Consider the following 21,103-nt stretch of genomic DNA (forward strand, 5'->3'; position numbering starts at 1 on the left):
TTCCTTCTCCCTCTTTCCCTCTCCCCCTCTCTCTTTCTCCTTCTCTCTCTCCTCACTTTCTCTCTTTTTCTCTATTTCTTTCTCTCTCTCCTTTTATTCTAATTCCACTCCTTTTATATCTTGTCTTTTATTTTCTCCCCAATCCTTGCCTATATCACTGACCTGCCATCATGCTTTGTTGATTCTGTGTGTGGTCATCAAATCTGAAATCACAAACTGTTTACTTCCAGGTGATGGTTCCCTTGATTGGTTTGTGATCTCAAGTGAATGTTGATTTTAACAAAAGTGAACTCTAAGAATTTATAGGTTCCATAGATTGTAATCAAGAAGAGGGCTTTGGGATCATGTTCATCAGTGTGCAAGAACTGGTAAACACTGTCTTTCCTTTCATCCTCATTCTCTACTTACTTCTCACTACATAATTGATTCACTTCTAACTTAAGACAGTGAAAAGAGAGATAAAATTGGATTCAGTTTTGGGTTCAAATCTCAGCTCTGGTCACTTATAATCAGTGTGATCCTGGACAGGTAATTTAAATTCCTGGATCTTTTCTTAAAATGAAGTGATTGGATGAGATGATTTTAAAATTCTTTTCCACCTTTATAGCTATGATTTTATGAAGTGAAATTTCATATTCATATTTGATACTTTTTATTCTTCTGACCCATCCACCCAATCTAAAATGATATTCAACAGCAAGAGAGGAGGCTTGTTATCTGGGACTGGACCATGCATTTCTCTTTATTTCTGTATGCTGTATATGAAGGCTTGGGTTTGAATCCCAGTCCTGCTGTTTACTACTATGCGAACCTGATGAATCTCTTCCTCTCTTTTAACCTCAGTTTCTTCATATGTAAAATGAGGCTGTTAGACAAAATGATCCCACACACCTCAAATTGTGAATTTCTTGACCTGTTTTAAGTAGCTCCTTTTGGTGGGATTTAATAACCACAAACCGAATCTGACAGAACTAATTAGAAAAAAGCTACCATAGTTTTGGGTTTTGTTTTGTGGTCCTTTTCTTTCTTTCTTTTTTTTTTTTTTGGATGGATTGTGGTGGTGTGAAGTCAGGGTCAGAGGAAGAGACAAAAAGACTGTGGGAAACATGAATATATGCTGTTCCAGAACATTTGCTCTCAAATTATTTCTGAATTTTCATAAAATAAAACAAAAAACACCAACCAATAAAGTAATCCAACAAGACTTTAGGGAACTAAGTATGTTCCAGGATCTTGAGACCACAGAGCTTATACTAATTAGATGAAACTTCTCCACAGTAAATGAGAAGTATCAAGAAGAGTTTTGATACTTGGGCAACTTGCCAATATAAGGTCCAAGGTCAAGAGATGAACATTCTTTATTCATCCAATGATTTGGCTGGAATAGCCTATGAACTGTGTGGGCAAATTGGCACCACATCCCACTGCAGAATACAGTGTGGGGCAGGGAAAAGCACCAGCAAGGTGGAACTAAACCAATACTATTAATTTTTAGTTGAAAAAATGTATTTATCAAGCCTAAAATATTAATAGTTTAAAATGACCATTGATATGCAGGGAAGCAAAGCAGATCAATGATATCATTTAGATAAGATGTTATAGAAACAGCATGGTATAATGGATAGAGAACCAGTCTTGGAGTCAGGAAGCCCTGGGTTCAAGTTCAGTGTCTGATTCATACTGGCTATGTAAGCCAGTCACTTGACCTCTAAGTATCTCCTAAGCAATTATCTAAGGATATACGATGCAGAGCATTTGCTTCTTTGCACTGGTGGCAGGGGATTCCTCACCAGGGAATTTTGTACAGTGATGAAATCATATGTCTGAACCAATACTCACTCCACCCCTCCAAAAAACCCCAACCCAACAATTGTGAGTTCAGTACTAGCATACCACCCCCTTGCTCCCCAGAGCTTTGCCCAGGCCAGTCAAAGGTACTTGAAGGAATAAAGCTCTGTACATCTAGGTTGTGTATGTTTTGAAATTATGTCAGTAAGAAAGTCTATGCTTGAACTGATTCCTTTAGCCTGTTATGTCTGCTTTAAGAAAAACGCTTTGTCAAACCCTATACCATGGGAATAGTTGTCAAAAATGAGTATTTGGTCCACTGAGTGAACAACCGTGGCTGTGTTCTGAACCTTTGCTCTCAGGTTTAAAAGTGGAAAAACAACCCAAGAGCCCGGCAAGGCATAAATGATAAGATATTAAAGTGCATATGTACAGTTTTACTCTCCTCCCCCCATCCCATCCTCCTGCCCCCACCTCAATCTGGGATAGGAGTAGAAAAGGAAAAAAAAAGCATCATACAGAAAGCTTGCTTTTGCCTGCAAAGCCAACTCTCTGGAATCAAACAGAAAAGAAATCAATCCCAGAGAATACTGCCTGCCTTTCCCATCGCCAGCCCACACAGTGTACATGCCCTGTTGGTCCAAGCTGGATGTATCCTAGGAAGAGGGATTATGGGAAACCCAGCAAGAGACCCAGCCTGTATTCCATGGCCTGAAGCAGTGCTTTCTTCTGTGTGGGTCTGATGACCTAAAAGTTTAGATTCTTGGACAAGTGGTCGGCTGTCCAAAAATCCGGCATCTATGTCTAATGACACGCTCTTAGTTTGTGAGAACCATTCTTCATCCACCATCTTCTCAGTTGGTCTTATTTCTTTCTATCCTTGTTTTGAATCCAAACCTGACATTATGTACAATGTTTTGTGCTTTTGAACTTGGACGGAAATTGGGCAGCGTTGGGAGGGGTTCCCTTGGGTTGCATGTCTTTTGAACATCTGACTTCTCCTTTTGGAATTCATAATAAAATCGTTTTTGCAATTTGCATGACATTAGAAGTAATTTTTCCAGTGGCATGGGTAGGCGGTAGAATCATCTCTTCCTCATGGATCCAGATTAAAAGCTCTTAGTAGAACATCCAAGTCCCCAAGGTTAGCTGCCTGAAATAGCTCTGGCTGGTCCATCATGGAGAGAGCAATCCTGAGGGCAGCCCAGATGTTGCCAGAAATGGCCGGATGGGGAACTTGTTGTTGGTTCCTACTCTTTCTTTGCAAGCTCAGGGCAGTGAGGAAATTGCTGACTGCCTCCCTAAGGGAGAAGAAAAAAAAACAGACATTGAAAAGGTAAAATTTTCCCAATAGATTCTTGTTATGTTTTGCAATCAAAGTTCTTGCTATTGAAGCACAAACCGCCTCCCTACAGAGCAATAATTTTCTGCTACTAACATATTGTTCTTTTCCAGAATGGGAGTATAATTATGATGCAATCAGAAATGTACCTCTTAAAGACTCTTTCTTTGCTACTTGGAGTGTGGGATGTGAGAAAGGGTAGAAAAGATTTGGCCCAATTATGATGGATGGGACTGATTGCTCCTCCCTCTTCAGCCATAGTCACTATCATGAATCCTCTGTTAATTAGCTCTTGGTGAATTAGCTGGTAACACACAGAATATAGAGCCTAGAGTCAAGAAATCCCACCACAGAATCAAGAAATCCCACTACAAGCAAATCACTTAACTCCCACTTTCCTCAGTTTTCTTATCTGTAAAATGGAGAAACTAATAGCAACTACTTACAAGTTTGTCGTGATGATCAAATGAGATGCTATTTATTAACAGCACTTAGTGCCTGTCCCACTGCAGACATACATAAATAAATGCATTGTCTCTTTTCTTCCCTTCTGTTCCCTGATTATGCAGAGGCAGTATGGAATAGTGGATAGAGCACTAGACTTGGTATCAAGAAGACCTGAGTTCAAATCTCATTTTAGATATTTATTAGTTGAATGGTTTAAAGCAATTAACTTCTCTGTGCCTTTTTTCTCCTCTTGTAAAATGTGAAGGTTGGATTAGATGGCTCTTAAGGTCTCTCCTCCTCCTCCCACTAAGCTAGAGGGAAGAAAGTTTTCTACAATTGTCTCTCTGAACAACTAGCCATATACTAATTAAGTTACCAGTTTTTATAATCAAAATTTAGTTCTTAATAGTTAGCCACTATTATTCCCAGAAGTGGATATCAACATGAGGTTGGCTTTCTGAGGCTATGCACAGGGTTACAGGAATTCATACATTTTCTAAGGTCTTTTCTAACTCCAACTTCTACAATCCCCATATCACAAGTCCAACTGCCTCATTTTACAAAAGACATATAGAGAGGAGAGAACCTTCAGTTCAATTTATGTCTGGTAAGTGATGATTTCCTTGCTTTCCATATGTCCCCAACAGAGAGTATTTCTATCTTTTAACAATGATCCCCACTTCGGGGGCTCTTGTATTTTAAAAAGACATCTCTTGGCCAAAGTCATACAAACTAGATGCAATTCCTTTATTTTAAAACCAGGCCAAGATACCAAGAGTCTGAGAACACACAGGGAGATTAGCAGTAAGCTGGGATTGGCAAGACAAGGATTCTTTCCTTCCTAAAATGATTCTTCTCTTTCTTAGTACTGTGATTCAATGATTCCAGGATTTCACTCAAAGAAAAAGAAGGGGGGGATGTAGAGACCAACCAATCCCCCATTCAGTACTGACATTTAAAGTCCTTTACAATGCAGCTCCAATGTCTCTTTTTAGCCTCATGATACGATATTACATACTGTACAATCTAATCCAATTGACTTTGTAGCTGTTACTAAAACACTAAACTATCTCCCATCCCATGCCTTTGCATTAATCATTTTTCATGGCTGGAATGCTCTCCCTCTTCATTTCTGACCTTTCTTCAAAACTCAGTTCAAGTACTACCTTCTACATTAAGTCTTCTCCCCTGCCCCACTCCTGCTGCCAGTGCTTCCCCTTAACAAATGAGTCTCTTTTTGTAACTGATCTGCCTATATGGATATGTGTTGACTTATCTGATAGGATGCAAATCCTCAAGAATAGGAGTTGTTCTCTTTTTGTTTCTTTACCTCCATCCCTATCATTTTACCTGCTTTTCATCCTTGTCTAAAGCTAGCCCACTTGGAGGCTTCCACTTTGACTTTTACCTATCTAAGATGAGGAAGAGAAGGGTTGGTTCTGAGCACAAAAAATGCGTGTTGAGTGATTGCTGGGATGAGGGTATGTTCAAGGCTTTAGAGGTACAGACAAAGACCTTGGGATTGAGTAGAGTTTCACTCTTGTTTTGTAGCCTCTTTAAGGAGAGAATGGTCCAGTGCCTCATCAAGCCTTGTTATCACTCCAAGAGCTATATATTAGCATCATAGAATATGGGCTGCTTTACCTACATGGGAAGGGCTAGTAGTAATGCTTGAATTAAGGAATGCTGGAACAGGCTGGCACAGTTATGCATGGCCAAGGTCACAGGCCAATCTACTCCCTCTCCATCACTGTAGGTGGCAGTTACAGTAGAAGTAGTGTGTAGGCTACCTTGGAAAGCAATGAAAAGCAATAAGATTTGTAGAGTTTTATATTTTATGGACATACACAATAATTATCATCAAGAAGTATTTGTTGAGATGCTTTGGAGTCAAGGTTTTGGAAAATACACCTTCAGTTCAATTTATGTCTGTTAAGTGGTGATTTCCTTTGCTTTCCATATGTCCCCAGCAGGGAGTATTTCTGTCTTTTAACAATGATCCAGATTTTTGGAGCCTTGTATTTTAAAAAGCAGAAACAAGAGGACAATGATTCTTAAATCAGAGGATATGGGTTCAAGTCCTATCTCCAGCTCTTAATTCCCATATAATTTTGGTCAAGTAACAACAACTCTGAACTGTCATTTTCTCATCTGTAAAATGAGTGGGTTGGATTAAATGGTGTCTGAGATCCCTTCCAATTATAGCTCTAAGATCTCATGTACTGTACACATTCTTTGGGGGCATCTGCTTGATTAAAATTGTGGGAAGGATTTTTTCCCTTTAGAGAACACAAAACTCTGAAAAACGCTGTATCCTAAACATATTTCTTTCATTCCTCCCACCCTACTCCTCCAAGGCAGCCAGGTGGCACAAAGAACAGAGAGGTGGATATAGAATCAGGAAAACTCATCTTTCTGAGTTCAAATCTGGCTTCAGACACTTACTAGCTGTGAGACCCTGGGTTTGCCTCATTTTCTTATCTGCAAAATAAGCTGGAAAAGGAAATGGCCAAACACTCCATATTTGAAGAAAACTACAAATGGGGTCGTGAAGAATTGGACATGACTGAAAAATAACTAAAAACTTATCTGTGACACAAAATTTATGAATAATATCTGGAAGATAAGGAAAGACCTACCATTATGCTATCTTAAAATCATCTAGACAAAAAGCACAAACAGCTTTTAAAAATAACAACTTAATAGCAATAGAAACAACAATCAATGAAACTACAATTTATTAGTTCCTTTTCCATTTATCACTCTGTCCAGAAGCCCATAGTATCAACCTTTAGCCTTTATTATTTTCTTCGGTTCTGTCTCTCTGTCTCTCTGTCTTTCTGTCTTTGTCTGTCTCTGCCTCTCTGTCTGTCTCTCTTTCATATAACTATACAACACATATGTTTTTGGGTCTAAATTTGTTACTTCATTGGCAAAAAACTTGGTGTAGAAATTCAACAGTTGTGATATAAAACTCATATTAATTTGTAACTTATAATTAGAGAGTTGCTCAAAAAAAAAAACCCTGACAAATGGCTTCTTTGTTGAGGAAATTGTTTTGTATTGGTTAAACCTCTCCAAAAAATCATGATAATAATAATAAAAAAAATCCTTGCTTTGGTACATTATTAATTTTTTTTAAGTCAATATCTTGTTTAAATGGGCCGAGTTGCAGCGTGCTTTCTCTTCTTATCTTCATCCATCTCGTTGGTCATGGATCTTGACCTTTGCTCCAACAAATCAATTGCCTACCTAAATGTAGATAGATTAGTCTCAAACAACACTAACATTTTAGGATGCTGTTCAAATATATCTATGTGAAGTACCTCCCTACTCTCTTCTGCAAGAAAGCATTTGTGATATTGAGAGCTATCTTTGCATGTATTTGGAAAAATAAAATACTATTAAAAAAAAGAAAGCATTCATGATATGCAAGAAATATGCTTCTGAAGAGTCTATAAGCCTCTATCCTCTTCCATATTATAATTCTGAACCATATTTTACAGCAGGGATTGTGGGTAGTAGAGGGGGAGAATCAATCCTAAAAAATACAAAATTAGAAGTTTTTAGCTTTTAGTAGATGCTGTACAATCTTAAAAATGATCATTCTGGATATCCCACTAGACTGGGAGTTGATTGGTTCCAGTTGGTAAATAAGATGAATATCAGATTCAGCTTTTAACACTTAACTTGTTTTCATGATTTACCTGTAAGCTCCCAGGTTGATGCAACTAATTCCCAAATTGTATCTGGAGCGGATGAAGCCAGGCTGGATTTCTAGAGCTCGGGTGTAAGCTTCAACTGCTTCTTCACTGCGGTCTCCATTAGCCAATGTGGCACCAAGGCGGTTCCATAATGAATAGTCCTAACAATGAATTGAGATGTTTCTAATTTTGGTATGTCAGAATGATGGAAGAAACCATTCTTCCCCCCCTTAGAATAATGAAGATTCATAAAAGTTTATCTAAGACTAGTTGTCATAGGCTATAATGATATGACACAATGGTATTAAGGAAAACTTTGTGAACCTGCTTCCATTCATCAGCCAGTCCATAATTTGACATACATGAATCTGCTTCTCATTTGGAAACTTCTTTCAATTAACATTTCTATTTTAGGCATTAAAATATTTCTTTTCTCTCTCTCTTTTTTAGGAACTAAAATATTAACAGCCAAAGTCATTAATATTGACCATCTTAAATTGTTAAATATGTACGTGAAGGGAGTATGGCCTGAGAAATTTTAATTATTGTAATGCAATTTCATTAATCAAATACTTATTAAGTACTTATTATGTGCTAGGAACTAGAGCTACAAATCTATCACCTAATACTTATTAAGCTCCCACTCTGTGCTGGGAATTAGCATTACAAATCTATCAACTAGGAGATATTAAGCACCTGATATATATCAAAAACCAGGATACAAATCAATTAAATCACATTTATTTAGTATCTACTATGCACCAGTCAGTATACTCGGTACTGGGGATATAAAAACAAAAGCTAAATAGTTCCTGACTTTGGGGTGGGGGTGAAAAGAAGGAGACAAAGACTAATGAATAGACAATTCTTGCTTTCGGGAAACTGGAAATCCAATGAACAGGAAATCATAATTGTACTTGCCTCTGGCCGAACTGTTAAGGCAGCATTAAATGCATCTATTGCTCGACTGAATTCTCCACTCAGGTGGAATAGCACCCCTAGGCCGGTCTGCAGGTCAGGGTCGATCATCTCTCCATTTTGGTGGGCGGCCTCCAGATACAGCTCCTTAACTCCTTCTAGGACCGAACTGGGAAGGGAGTCAAACACAAATCACAAAGGTCTTTATAATAATCCACCTTATCCTACACTATTCCCACCTAATGAGATAATATTTGTAAAATGCTTGGTAAACTTTTGGCCAGTATATAAATATCAGGAATCACTATTATCAATCACAATGAAAAGTTTTCTACCCATATCAGATCCATAAAACTGAACAATTGTATAAGGAAGGTGGAGATAAATCTCAAAATCCAAGAATAGAGAATTTCAGACCTCTTTTGGACAGCTCTACTTGTTAGGAAGCATTTCTTGCCATCCAGCCTAAATTTAGCTTTTTGTATCTTCCACCCATCACTCCTGCCCTCTAGGGACAAGTAGAAATGTAATAAATGGCCCACAAAACAATCCTTCAGATACTTGAAGACTGTTATCAACTAAATTCAGACTAATTCTAAAAATACCCATTTCATTTAATTGATTCTCATATATCCTGACCTCAAGGAACTTCACCATCTTGGTTGTCCTCCTTAAGACTCTTTCCAGCTTATTAATGCCCTTATTTAAATCTAATGTCCAGAACAGCAGTGACATATTACAGTTGTGGTTTGACCAAGGCAGGGTCAACTAAGACTATTGTTTCCTTATTCTCATTTTCTTTTGATGTCCCAAGAGTACCAGCAGAGTACTTCACTATTCAAAACTACACAACAGCTCATCTTCCTTCCAATTTGTAAAATAAAACAAGCATGGCATTAAGAAAAACAGAAGACTGAGGATTTATCTCAATGTTACTTGGAAATAGGAAAATTTGCTTCCTTGTTAAATGTCTAAAGCCCCTTAACAAATGGAATTCAGAAATTAGCTTTTACTGTTGAGTTTTCTTTAAAAGATTCTAGATTGTACCCAAAGAGACCACTCCTAGTTGATCTCAGAATTTGACCCTCTGAAGATAGGATCAAAAAAATAGTCTATTTCCCCTAGTAAATGAGTGGATAGTGTGCAGTTTTAGTCAGTTAAGTTGGAATTCAATTTGTGTCTCAAGAAAATGGGGTCTAGGGCTTTCATTCACATTTGTGGATCAATTTCTTCAAACCACAAACCTATTTAGACTGCTGGGTAATACTTCAGAATCTGCTCAGGCTAGATTAAAGCTGGGAGAGAAAGGTCACTTTGGAGGAGTAAATAAAAGTGTATGGAAGGAATTTTCATTTGTATATGGTATGGTTCTTAAAGAAAAGATTTTTTGTTTTCAATTTTGGACTCCAAGAGATCTTTCTTCTTTTTTCTATAGTGTAAGTTGATTCCCTTGCCATTGATACCCTCAAATGTTACAAAATATGTGCTTAATTTCTTTAGATATTTTGCTTCACTTAGCTATAGCTCCAAAGCTGAGATCTTTACAAGGACTCTATTTAAAACCATGAGGAGGAATATGGAGGATTTCAGCATCGTTTCCCCATCCTAACAGCAGCATATCATTTTGGGTTTTGTGAATGATGCTTTTTTTTTTAAATGGAGGTTCCTCAGAGAGGAACATTTTTTTTTTGCCACAATTTAGCTGACAGAACATGTAAAAACTGATATTAATTATATTTTGCTTTAGAAAAAAAAGTTCAAAGGTTTTAGTTTCAAATATGGTAAGGATGCAAACATCTCTTGAGATTATTCTGTGTGGATCATGTTTTGAAAGTTTTGATTCAATGCACTTTGATTTAATGCACAGCAGACACTTAATAAATACTAACTAAATGAAATACTAACTGGGCTGTGTAAGGGACAGGGATACAGTGACAATAATGAAAGTTCCTGCCCTTAAGGAGCTAACATTCTAATGGGTAAATAATACGTGTACAGCCAAGCAGAGCCCTGGATTTGGAGAGAGAAGAACCAGTTTCCAAATCTTGCTTCTGTTATTTACTACCAGTGTGGTCTTACATAAGTCATTTACTTGACTGCTCCCCAGATTTCCTGTATGTAAAATAAGAGGATTGTACGAGGGATGGCCCTTTCCCGCTTTACAGCTGTGATTTATCATAGTTTTTGATCTGGAAGGATGATATGGGGAAAGACTGATCACTAACGACTGTGGGAATCAGGAAAGACTTTCCACTGGAGATGGCACCTGAGTGAGTGGAACTTGAAAGTTAACTAAGATTCTAAGAAATGAATGCACACCAGGGATGGAGCACAGGTATGGAAAGACACAGGGCAGGAGCTGGAATATAGACCAGACTAATTTGCTGCAACATAAAAGGCTTGAAGGGGAAATAATATGCTATATGTCTGGCTGGAGCCAGATTGTCTAGGGCTTCGAAAGGAAAGAGGAAGACTTTGTATTTCACCCTGGTAGCAATAGGTAGCCATTGAGGATTCTTGAGCTGAGATCATATTTAGAAAGGTTGAGTTTCAATCCAGTTTATATGTTATAATTTTCTTTTTTTAACTTAAAAATGCTTTTCTGGAAAACCAATTCTGGAGCTGTAAATCAGGAAAACTAGCTCAGCCATCTATCTGAAACCACTCTGGATCTCCCTTTCCCCATAATTCCCCCTGCCTTCTTCTGTCACCTTGTAATGATTTTGTATCTTCCTGTACATAGAGATATTGTCTTATCCTATAGAATGTAAACTCCTTAAGGTTAGGGATTGTTTTCAGTTTAGTTTCTTTATTAATCAACTGTTAAATATGTGTTGGTTGATTGAATCCTAAAGTGAAAACAGGCACTTAGCAATCAGGTAAAAGCATTGAATAGGTTACCTATCAACTGGTGATTTAGACATCCTTCGGGTTGGACCTGGAGATGCCTTTTTATTCTTTACTAAATATTTATATTTAGGATTTTGCCTAATCCAGTTCTTCAGAGCACTGCAAGCATCTTGTTGGTGGCCAGTATTAGTGTAACTCACAGCCAAGGCCATTAGAGCCTTCAGGTTGTTGGGTTGCAATTCTAAGCACCTGAGAGAAGGCAAAAAAGGCATTTTAGAATTATTTTTTTCATCAGACAGTCTAGCAATTCTTCTTCTAATATGCTAACTGAATTGCACTTCTGTGTTTGAAAAGCCACTGGAGGAATGACAAGTGGGGAGTGGTATGGGAAAAGAGCTCTGGTTTTTCAGTCAGAGGTTCTGGGTTCAAATTCTATCTCTGATGCTTACTATGGTGATCTTGGATAAGTCACTTGATACCTACTCCCTTTTCCACTGCCCATCCTGAGCCTCTGTTTCCTCATTGGTAGTATGAACTGGAGTCTCTTCTAGCTCTAGATAAGAGAAAGTTTACTGGATAGGACACTGTACTTGTAAAGCATAAGTTTGAAACCTACCTCAATTATCTACTACCTATATCACCCTGCACAACTTACTTATTTCTCTTGCCTTCAGTTTCTCATCTATGAAATGGGATTAACAATAGTACTTCCCTCATATGATCAAATGCAATAACAAATGTTAAGTGCTTTGTAAACTTTAAAGTGACATAGAAATGGTAGCTATGATAATGATAATAATCATCATGATAATTATAATGAGTAGATCATCCTATAAACCATATATACTATTTACCCATATAGCAATCAGGACTTAATTTAATTTCTTTAAAGAATATATAACTACAAACTTCTCAATTCCATGTTGGTTTTTCTCACACTCATTAAAAAAAAAACTCAAAGTTGGGAGTAAGTTGGACTGGAATATGGCTTATCATCCACTGTCATTCAGCAGTTCTCTATGAGGAAAGACATTGAGCCATTTGAATTGGTGCCCTGTCACATAGAATTTCAACATACATTTGGCCAAATAGAGCTATAAGCTTGGACATTTTCAGCAAGGGAAGCTGGGAAATTCCCATGACGCTAGATGACTAAGTTCAAGTTGGTCGGAATGTCAAATCAATGATGTTCCTTTTTGTTGATTCTCTTTTTTAACCAGGCTTATAATTTTATTACTTTATGGAGCTCCTGGCAAGGAACCTCCTCTTCCAATGCAGATTAGCACCTTATTGGCAATTTCTACAGGCTCACAGAGTTGCCAGGGGTCAGAAGAGGGACCTGAATACTGATCTTTCTGACTCCAAGACCAGATGTCCATCCAGTCTGCCATTTAATCTATCTACAAATGGAGGACTATGTCTGATCACCCTCTGGGTGATCCTCTGGGGCAGTCCTTACCACCTAGAAGTTTGAAAGCATCTAAAACATCATCATGTGACATTTCCTTTGGTATTGGAGCTGTAATCAAATAATCCATGGCTACATAGCCGCGCTATGATGAAACAGTAAGAATTTTTTGTTTCTGGACAAGTCCTTTGTTTCTGGATATTATCAACACCAATAGTAACAAACATTTATTAGTTCCTACTGGGAGGATAATAGTGTGCTAGGCACTGGGCAGGAAGATCATATTAAGCTAAATCATTAACGGATTTGGGGATGCATTGTTTTGGCTGTTAGATAACTAAACCCAATTGAATGCATATATAACTTAATTAGGGGATTCAGTCTGGGGGTTTATAATGAAAGATAAATGCATTAGGAAGTAGGTTGTAAATAGCATAAGGCAAATTTGCTGTCTTACCATAAATAGTGTATTTATAGATGAGATAATTATACTTCTAAGTTCCTAAAAATCAGATCAGAAAGGACCAAAAGGAGCTAGTCTTCAGGAAGGAATAAACATAAATGTAAATATGTACATGCACACACAGTGCAATTTCCACCATTCCTTACCATGTATCTATGTATGTCTACATGAGAGATAATGTAGAACAATGAATGAATGGAAAGTTGACCTCAGAATCAGAAAGACAGTAATTTCTATACTTTCTCTGACACATACTGGGGAAAATCACTTAATTGATCTAGGGGTATTCTAATCTGAAAAATGAAAGGATTATATCAGATGACCTTTAAAGTCCCTTTCAATTCTCAATCTATGATCTTAAGTTCTGACACAGTATCCTAGGTCTAGAGCTACAAAGGACCTCAGAGGCCATCTAGGGTAAAGCCCTCTCTTTCTAAATAAGGAAATGAGGTCAAGGCATGTGAAGTAACTTGTCCAATGTCACATAGGCAATGATCATCAATGGTGGAATTTGAACTCAGATCTCTGAATTCCAGAGCCAGTTTTTTTTTCTTTAGAACATCTAGAAAAGGGAAGATGAGACAAAGCCTTATTTTTTTTTCGATGGGGCCCTTTAGGCTGTCATCACATTGACCCCTTTTTGAGGTAGAGGACTAAGGATCATTTTGTAGGATATAGAAATATTGTTGTTTCCTATAGAAATAGGAAGCAAGCCATTATTTTTGATCTAGGCTTTGGGTGTCACGTGTAAGTGGCATTTCTGCTCACTACTAAAATATGCTTATATATAATATCTTTTTATATTTAATATTTACAAGTATAATATTTAATATAGATATATAGGTCTATCTATCTATAATTAAGAATGCATAAAACAAATCTGAGAGAAATAGGAGGAATCCATTAGCAAGAGCTTGCCAGGTCCTTGGGTTTACACTTAGCTTCATCTACCTCTGGAGAGCAACGATGGCAGCTTGCTCATTTTCATTCTCTGCCTGGGTTACACCCAGAAACTGCCAGGCCTGTGAAAACAAAAATTGATGTCAATGTGGAGTGGGAATCCAGAGGAAAACCTCCAATGGGTGAACATTGGTCCACTCTGCCCTCTGCCCTTTTCCAGCAAGAAGAGATCACATCCATCTTTTCCTTTAAATTTTCTTGTGGCTTAGATCCATGGAATCTTGGAGTTGACAGGGACTCAGAAAGTTAGCAAGGTTAGCCTTTAACACACTGCAGGAATGCCTTCAGTCTTAGAGCATCTTAGATCTTCAGCAGCCAAGTAGTCCTCCCTGCCTTGTTTAGAGATAAAAAATGGGAATCTTGAAAGTAACTTGCCCCAAGACACCAGACAGGAAGAATCTGAGGCAAGATTTGCACCCAGGATCTTTGACTTCAGAGATAGGGTGGAGGAGGTTTTACCTGAGCAGAGTGCTTTTTCCACTGTACCATACTAAGTGCTCCCCCAGCCTCTACTCAAACACTACTGGGTCATGTCCCTGGAAGGGATTTACAGATTCTTTTGCTGGTTTCTGTTGTCTGTGGTTAAATTAGAGGGAAGGATGAGGTTTAAATTCTTGCTGGAAGATGTGGACAAACAGTTCATTATATTACAATATAACATATTGTTATAATTATGTATATTTACATATGCATTAGATATGAATACCCATACATTCCCTTTACCCACACACACACACACACACACACACACACACACACACACACACTTACACACTTTTCTTTTTACACCAGACTTATGATTTTAACAGGTAGCTAGGTGACTCAGTGGATAAAGTACTGAGTCTGGTGTCAGGAAGAACTGAACTCAAATTTGGCTCAGATACTTACTAGCTATGTGACCCTGGGCAAGTCACTTAACCTAGTTGCCTCAGTTTCCATATCTGTAAAATGAGCTGGAGAAGGAAATGACAAACCACTGCAATATATCTACCAAGAAAACACCAAATGGGTTCATGAAGATTTAGGCATGGCTGAAATGAATTAATAATTTCATCAGGGTGGGGAATTCCTAGTATGAAACTACCTCCGTGAGTGTTTGTTGGTGACTTATCCACAATTTATGTAAGTTATGCTTAGACCCCTGGGAGGTTGTGACTTTGCTGAGCTCACATAGCTCATAAATGTCAGAAGCACAGCCAAGGTTGACTTTGCTTCATTGTCTCTCATAGATCTTGTTGACTGTAGAATCATAGAGATGGATGTGATCCCAGGAATAGGATTTAGAGTGAGAAGGGACCTTAGGGAGATAGTTAAATCTCCTTTTTTGAATAATGAAACTGAAGCTCGGTGAGAGGAAATGACTTCATAGTCATTCCCTCAAAGTCAGGTCAATCAACTAAGTAATTTTTACGTACCATTGTGCCTGAGCTGTGCTGGGTCCTAGTAATATAAATACAAATAAAAAGACATCCCCTGCCTCTTATAAGGAACTTATAAGGAATAGAATTGGGATTCAAACCAAGGTCCTTTAATTTCAATATCTAGAACTCAAAAATCATTTACTCTGAATCTCTCCCTTTTCACACAAGGAAACCAAGCTCCAGAAATGTAAAATGACTTGTCTAGGATCACTCAATATATATCAAGAGCAGCCCAATCTCATCTTCAGGCCTCCTAACTCTCATTTTAGTCACTATAACCTCCCAGAAATTCAAACTATCTTTGAATTTCTGAAACCTTCAGTTAGGTGCCACCAAATATATAGGAGAAGTACCTGAAGTTGAATATTTGGGAGACAAGACCCCTAAAGAACACAGGTGTTTAGCTAAAATCTGATTGAAATCACAAAGAGCTCCAATACTAAATAACTAAGACTCCTAAATGACAGTAAGATTTTTTCTTTTTGCAGTAGTAGCAGTAGTTTCACTCAGTATTGGCCCAAGAGCAGAACAATAGACATCTCTTCCTATAAAACCAAGGAGAAAATACTCATATTTTTACTGAAGTGTAATTACAACTTTATTTTTCTTTCCCTCACTGTCATTGTATATGCCATATGGGCTCCAGCATTATGAATAAAAACTGCAGAGGAGTGGGATTTCCCTACCTACAGTCCCCCAAATAGCCTATCTGTGATTCTTTCTGGACCTCCCTTTATAAACTGCCTGTACAGCTGCATCCATTGGGGCTTCATGGTTCAAATGCATTTGGAGGGCCTCTTCCTTCTTTTAGGACATTATCTAAGGCTTGAGATATGTTTATGTCACATGGCTCTCATGAAAAATAGGCTTTCTTGGGATCAGAGATATAGAGGTCAAAGGCTCTAATTTTCCAGACAACTCACTCAAAGTAAGTGGCAGAGCCAGAATTTGGATTTAGCTCTTCTGATCCCAGATCCAGCTTTCTTTTCATTGTTACCTATTCCTTTACTGAAGTACACCTTTTCTTGGGTATAACATCAGGAAATCTTGATTCTCTTCTGATCTTGTAACTTCCCTTCTTGGGAAGGTCCTTCATCTCTCTGAGCCTCAATTTCTTTATCTATAAAATGTAGGGGTTAGCTTAGCTTTTTGGAGAGATGGTATGGTCTAATGAATGCAATACTAGATTTGGTTCTGGAAGAGCAGGGCTGGAATTCCACTTTATCACTAAATTACTTTGGTATGTCATTTAGACTCCTATTTGTCTCAATTTACTCTTTTGTAAAATGAGGATAATAATTGCATCTCCCTCAGAGGGTTTTTATGAAGATCAGTGAGATAATATATGTAAGAGTGTTTTATGTACCTTAAAGAGAGGTATAGAAATGTCAGTCACTATTATCATTCTGACTCTGAGACCTTCAAGGACTATCAATCTTGCATTACCTACAAGGATTTTGGCTTAGACAGTGACCCCTTCTGCTCAGATGTGCTCATTTTCAATATCATTATTTAGCTTTTTTTTTAGGAATGGGAGAGTAACCAGAATAAAAGTACATTCACTGTCCATGGGGATGGGATTGTAGATGTGAAGACAGGGGTTATTATGTCCCAGTACATGTCAGAAATGAGATTTGAACCTGGGACTCTCTGACTCCAATGCCAGATCTCTAGTTACTCTTTATCAGCTACTTCACACACAATTTTCCCTGAAGAGAAAAGAAGATACCTCAGCATCCCCAGGGTCCTGAAGGATCGCTGCCTCCATGAACAATATAGTGACTGGCAAGTCCCCTTCTTTCAGTCTTTTCAATCCTTCTTCAAAAGCTCCAGGCCAGTCTTTGAAAGGATTTTCTGTGTGAAAGTAGTACCCCTGTGACATACAGAAGAAAGAAGTAAACGATTTATTCATTCACTAGCCCCTAAAAAGATAGAAACCACACACACACACACACACACACACACACACACACATTTTTTTTTTTTTTGGTAAAAAAGGTTTGAGAAGAGACCTTAATTCTCTGCATGAATCGTTCAATGATGTTATACAACTCTCGAAGAAGTCTATTTTTTTTAAAGAATTTCTTTTATATGTTTGATGATGTGTAGATTAATTATGGGACATTTCATTTTCAGAAAACTCAAAACTACATCTGGCTAACAAGTCAATGGAGCGAGAGCCATAGTAGGTATATGTACCAGTAACAATCTGCATGTAAAAACTGTCATGAAAGACTTCATCAAGCATATGTAAATTGGACCAGAAAAGGAGGTGGGCCAAATACATTGCAAGAGTGATGAGTTAACAGTTGGGCAGTCCAAGAATTGTGCTACTTATCAAACAATTAGAAAGCATTTCATAAGTGCCCGTCAGGAATTATATTAGGCAATGGGGTCCAGAAAAGCACCAGAATAGAACTTCAGTACCTTGGACAGATCCACTATGATGGCTATGAAAACCTATCATAGGATATAAAAGCACATGATCTTTACTTTAGAATGGAGTGTGCATGCGAAAGAGATCATGACTTCCCTGGAGTAGCAAAAGATTCTTACATTTTTCTCAGAAGATGGGCAACATTGTGGACATTTTAAGGAAACTTGGATCCAAAGATTTTTTTTATTTGTTTGTTTTTAAAGCATTAACTACAGATCTATGAATTTAAGAATAGTTTGGTTGACTGTTTACTCTACTAATTTATTTCCTGGGAATTCTTATCAAGGGAATTGCTGAGGATTTCTCCCGGTATTTGACCTTTTTTTTTTTTTCTTTTCTTTCAAAGGCTATCTTATTTTTATTATAGCTTTTTATTGATAAATGCATGGGTAATTTTTCAACACTGAGTCTTGCAAAAACTTCTGTTCCAACTTTTTCCCTCCTTCCCTCCACCCCCTCCCCTATGGCAGGTAGTCCCATACATGATACATGTTAAATATGTTAATATATATGTTAAATACAATATATGTATACATATTTGTACAGTTGTCTTGCTACACAAGAAAAATCTGACCTTTTTCTTTTAATTTTTTAGATACAGGAGATTTTAACAAGATTAACACAAGGTCAAAATGAGGAGCGCAGTCTTTATGACACTTGCCTCCCATCCTTAATCACCCTTTTCTTAAGTAGCTAATAACTTTCCAGAAACTACCAGTAGAATATCTGGCACGAATGGTTTGTGTGACTAATGGAGATCTAGAAATAATAACAAAAGGATTGTGGAGTTATCTTTATTCCCTGATAATCAAGCCTCAAAAGGAACTCAGAACTTAAAGATCAGCTATAAGACAGTTGGCCAAAATTTTGTTGTCCCAGTGACTGTCAGTTAAACAGAAATGAAACAAAAAAGGTGAACTCTTTTGTAACAACTGAGATGAATGGGAGTGATTTTTTTGGCTTTTCCAAGAAAACAACAACCAACATTCCCTCTACCTCATTTTTAAAATACTAGTTTCCTGTTTTAATTTCAGACTTTCCCCCAAAATAGTGGTAATATTTTAGGGCATTGACAAATAACCCCCTTTTGGAAGACTTTTCTGATTATCTTCAATATTTCCTGCATTTAAAGACCTATATTCATGTTGTATTTCCCACTAAAATGCACACTTCTCTAAAGCAAAGCCTGTGTGGTTTCATTCTCATACCTAGCCAAAGCCTGATGCTTAAGATATACTTATGGAATAGGATGGAATGGAATAGATGTATACAATAAAGGATGAGAAACATGGATGGTACTATTCAAATCCTACATTTGTTCATTACCTTTTCACTAGCTGAAATTGTCACTTGATTTTGGGCTTCTTGGTTCTCAGATATCCAGTTTCTTCGAGCCATTTCTTCCCATTCTGCTTGCATCTTGTCCCAAAACTCTGTGTCTGACTAGGAGACAGAGAACATAGAATAGGCTGTTGATTGGCCAGAAAATGTTTTTTCATGTACCCATCCTTGTCAGTCTCATCTCTCCTGAGATTGCATCTCTCTCCATCTTCTTCTTTCATTGGGCCTTGATTGTGTTCAATTTTATTAACATACCACCCTTATTATTTGACTTGTGCTTTCCCCTAGAAATTGTTCCATGTATTATTTTGTACTTATTTTTTTAAGGTATGTGTTATTTTTCCCCAATAGAGGGCATGCATTGTTTTAATTTTGTTTTTGTATTCTCAGTATCTAGCATAGTTCCTGGCAAAGAAAAGTCTGTTGACATGACAAATATAGAAATATGTTTAAAAAGATCCCAAATATTTAAACTATATCAAATTGCTTGCTGTCTTGAGGAGGGGGAAGGTAAGGGAGGGAGGGAGGGAGAAAAATTTAGAAAACAAATTCTTATAAAAATGAAGGTTGAAAAGTTTCTTTACATGTATTTCAAAAAATGAAAATTTATTGAAAAATAAAAGAAAAAAATAAAAGTTTGATGAGATGAAAATTGAAAACTTGTAGAACAAAATTGAAGTGTAGTCCAGATGGAGCTGGAAGGAATGTTACTCTAAGGCCACTTTCATTGTTCCCCCGATAGAGGAGCATCCTGGTGAGTCATTAACATTATTACTGTTACTATTATTGTTGTTGTTATTAGTGGTAATAGCAATAATAGCATTTAACATTTACATAGAGCCTTAAACTTTGTGAAGCACTTTATACATATTATCTCATTTGATGATTGCAATAATCTTGTGACATTGGTGCTCATATTACGTCAATTTTACAGATGAGGAATAGAATCTCCTAGAGACTAAAGGAATTGTCGTTAATAATGTGATATCAGAGGGAAGATTCGAATCCAAATTTTTCTGATTCCAAGGCAAACTGGATGTCCATAATGTTTGATGACTAAAGACCTTTTTAACTAATACTATCCAAAGATCAAGGATTTCATAAAATCTTATTTCTGAGGAGCAGGAAAGGCAGTTGTTGAACACTTTTTGTTCTAGAGAACCATGGAGACACAGAAAGAATGGTAGAGACCACACAATCCAACTTCTTCATTTTACAGGTATACAAATTAAGGCTACATGAAGGAAAATGACAAGCATGGAATTGCATGGCTATAAAATGGAAAGGAAAGCCTTGAACACAGGTACCCTTCTAGTGGTAGAGGAAGGTACAAGATGTTGTTTCCAAGTGAAATTTTGGAAAGGGACCCTGCACTCAAAATTGTTCCTGGCATAACTAATTCCCTTGATCCCATACTCTGAGAGTGGTCCCAAGTAATTTAGCAAAAGGAAAAAAATCAGTATAATGTATGAAACAATTATTAGGTGATGCTAAAAAAGAGAAGGGATTCTTGAATTGGTTGGGAGATTGACCCAAAGTTCCTCACAACTCTATGACTTAAAGATATGTGATTCTCCTATATGCCAGCTGCTTATAAGCTGTCCCCCTTTGCCATTATAAAGGCAAAGTCATTGGGATTGTACCTTGCTTTTCCTTTCATTTTCTTTCATCCCATTCTAGGGTAGTCATTTACCTTAAGTAACATTCCCTTTATTCTTTCAAGAAACCCTTAATTTTCATTTTAATCTGATTTAATCTATCTAGGGAAATATATGTGCTTTGCTTTAGGCCACTTGCAGGTTTTGTGCTAAATTTCCCATTAGTTGTATAACATCTTACTTTGCAGTACAGAAGGATTCCTCTTTTTGAGACCCTCCACTCAGGGGCAGCCTGTGGGGATAACAATTCTATTTGTATAGAAGGAAGAATAGGAGCTTTTACTAGGATACTGGCCCTTAAGGCAAATAGCATGAACAGCTCTTTAAAATCAACTTTAAAAAACAAATTCATTTAAGTGTGAGGTG

At 37.3% G+C, this 21,103-nt stretch overlaps 1 protein-coding gene across 7 annotated transcripts in view; it reads right to left on the reverse strand.

Annotated features, from left to right (window-relative positions):
* Positions 1–819: 819 nt before the first annotated feature.
* The window catches only part of PEX5L (peroxisomal biogenesis factor 5 like), a 261,179-nt gene continuing 240,895 nt past the window's right edge, over positions 820–21,103 (reverse strand). For all 7 annotated transcript variants that reach the window (XM_051983221.1, XM_051983218.1, XM_051983216.1 and 4 more), the window contains 7 exons: positions 19,065–19,181; positions 17,031–17,174; positions 13,872–13,942; positions 11,101–11,298; positions 8,203–8,368; positions 7,285–7,442; positions 820–3,089 (listed from right to left, as the gene is read on the reverse strand). In XM_051983221.1, coding sequence (XP_051839181.1) covers positions 2,885–3,089; positions 7,285–7,442; positions 8,203–8,368; positions 11,101–11,298; positions 13,872–13,942; positions 17,031–17,174; positions 19,065–19,181 — 1,059 coding nt within the window. In that variant the 3' untranslated portion in view covers positions 820–2,884. The remainder of the gene's footprint in view (positions 3,090–7,284; positions 7,443–8,202; positions 8,369–11,100; positions 11,299–13,871; positions 13,943–17,030; positions 17,175–19,064; positions 19,182–21,103) is intronic.

Source organism: Antechinus flavipes, chromosome 3, assembly GCF_016432865.1.
Source record: "Antechinus flavipes isolate AdamAnt ecotype Samford, QLD, Australia chromosome 3, AdamAnt_v2, whole genome shotgun sequence".
Lineage (NCBI taxonomy): Eukaryota > Metazoa > Chordata > Mammalia > Dasyuromorphia > Dasyuridae > Antechinus > Antechinus flavipes.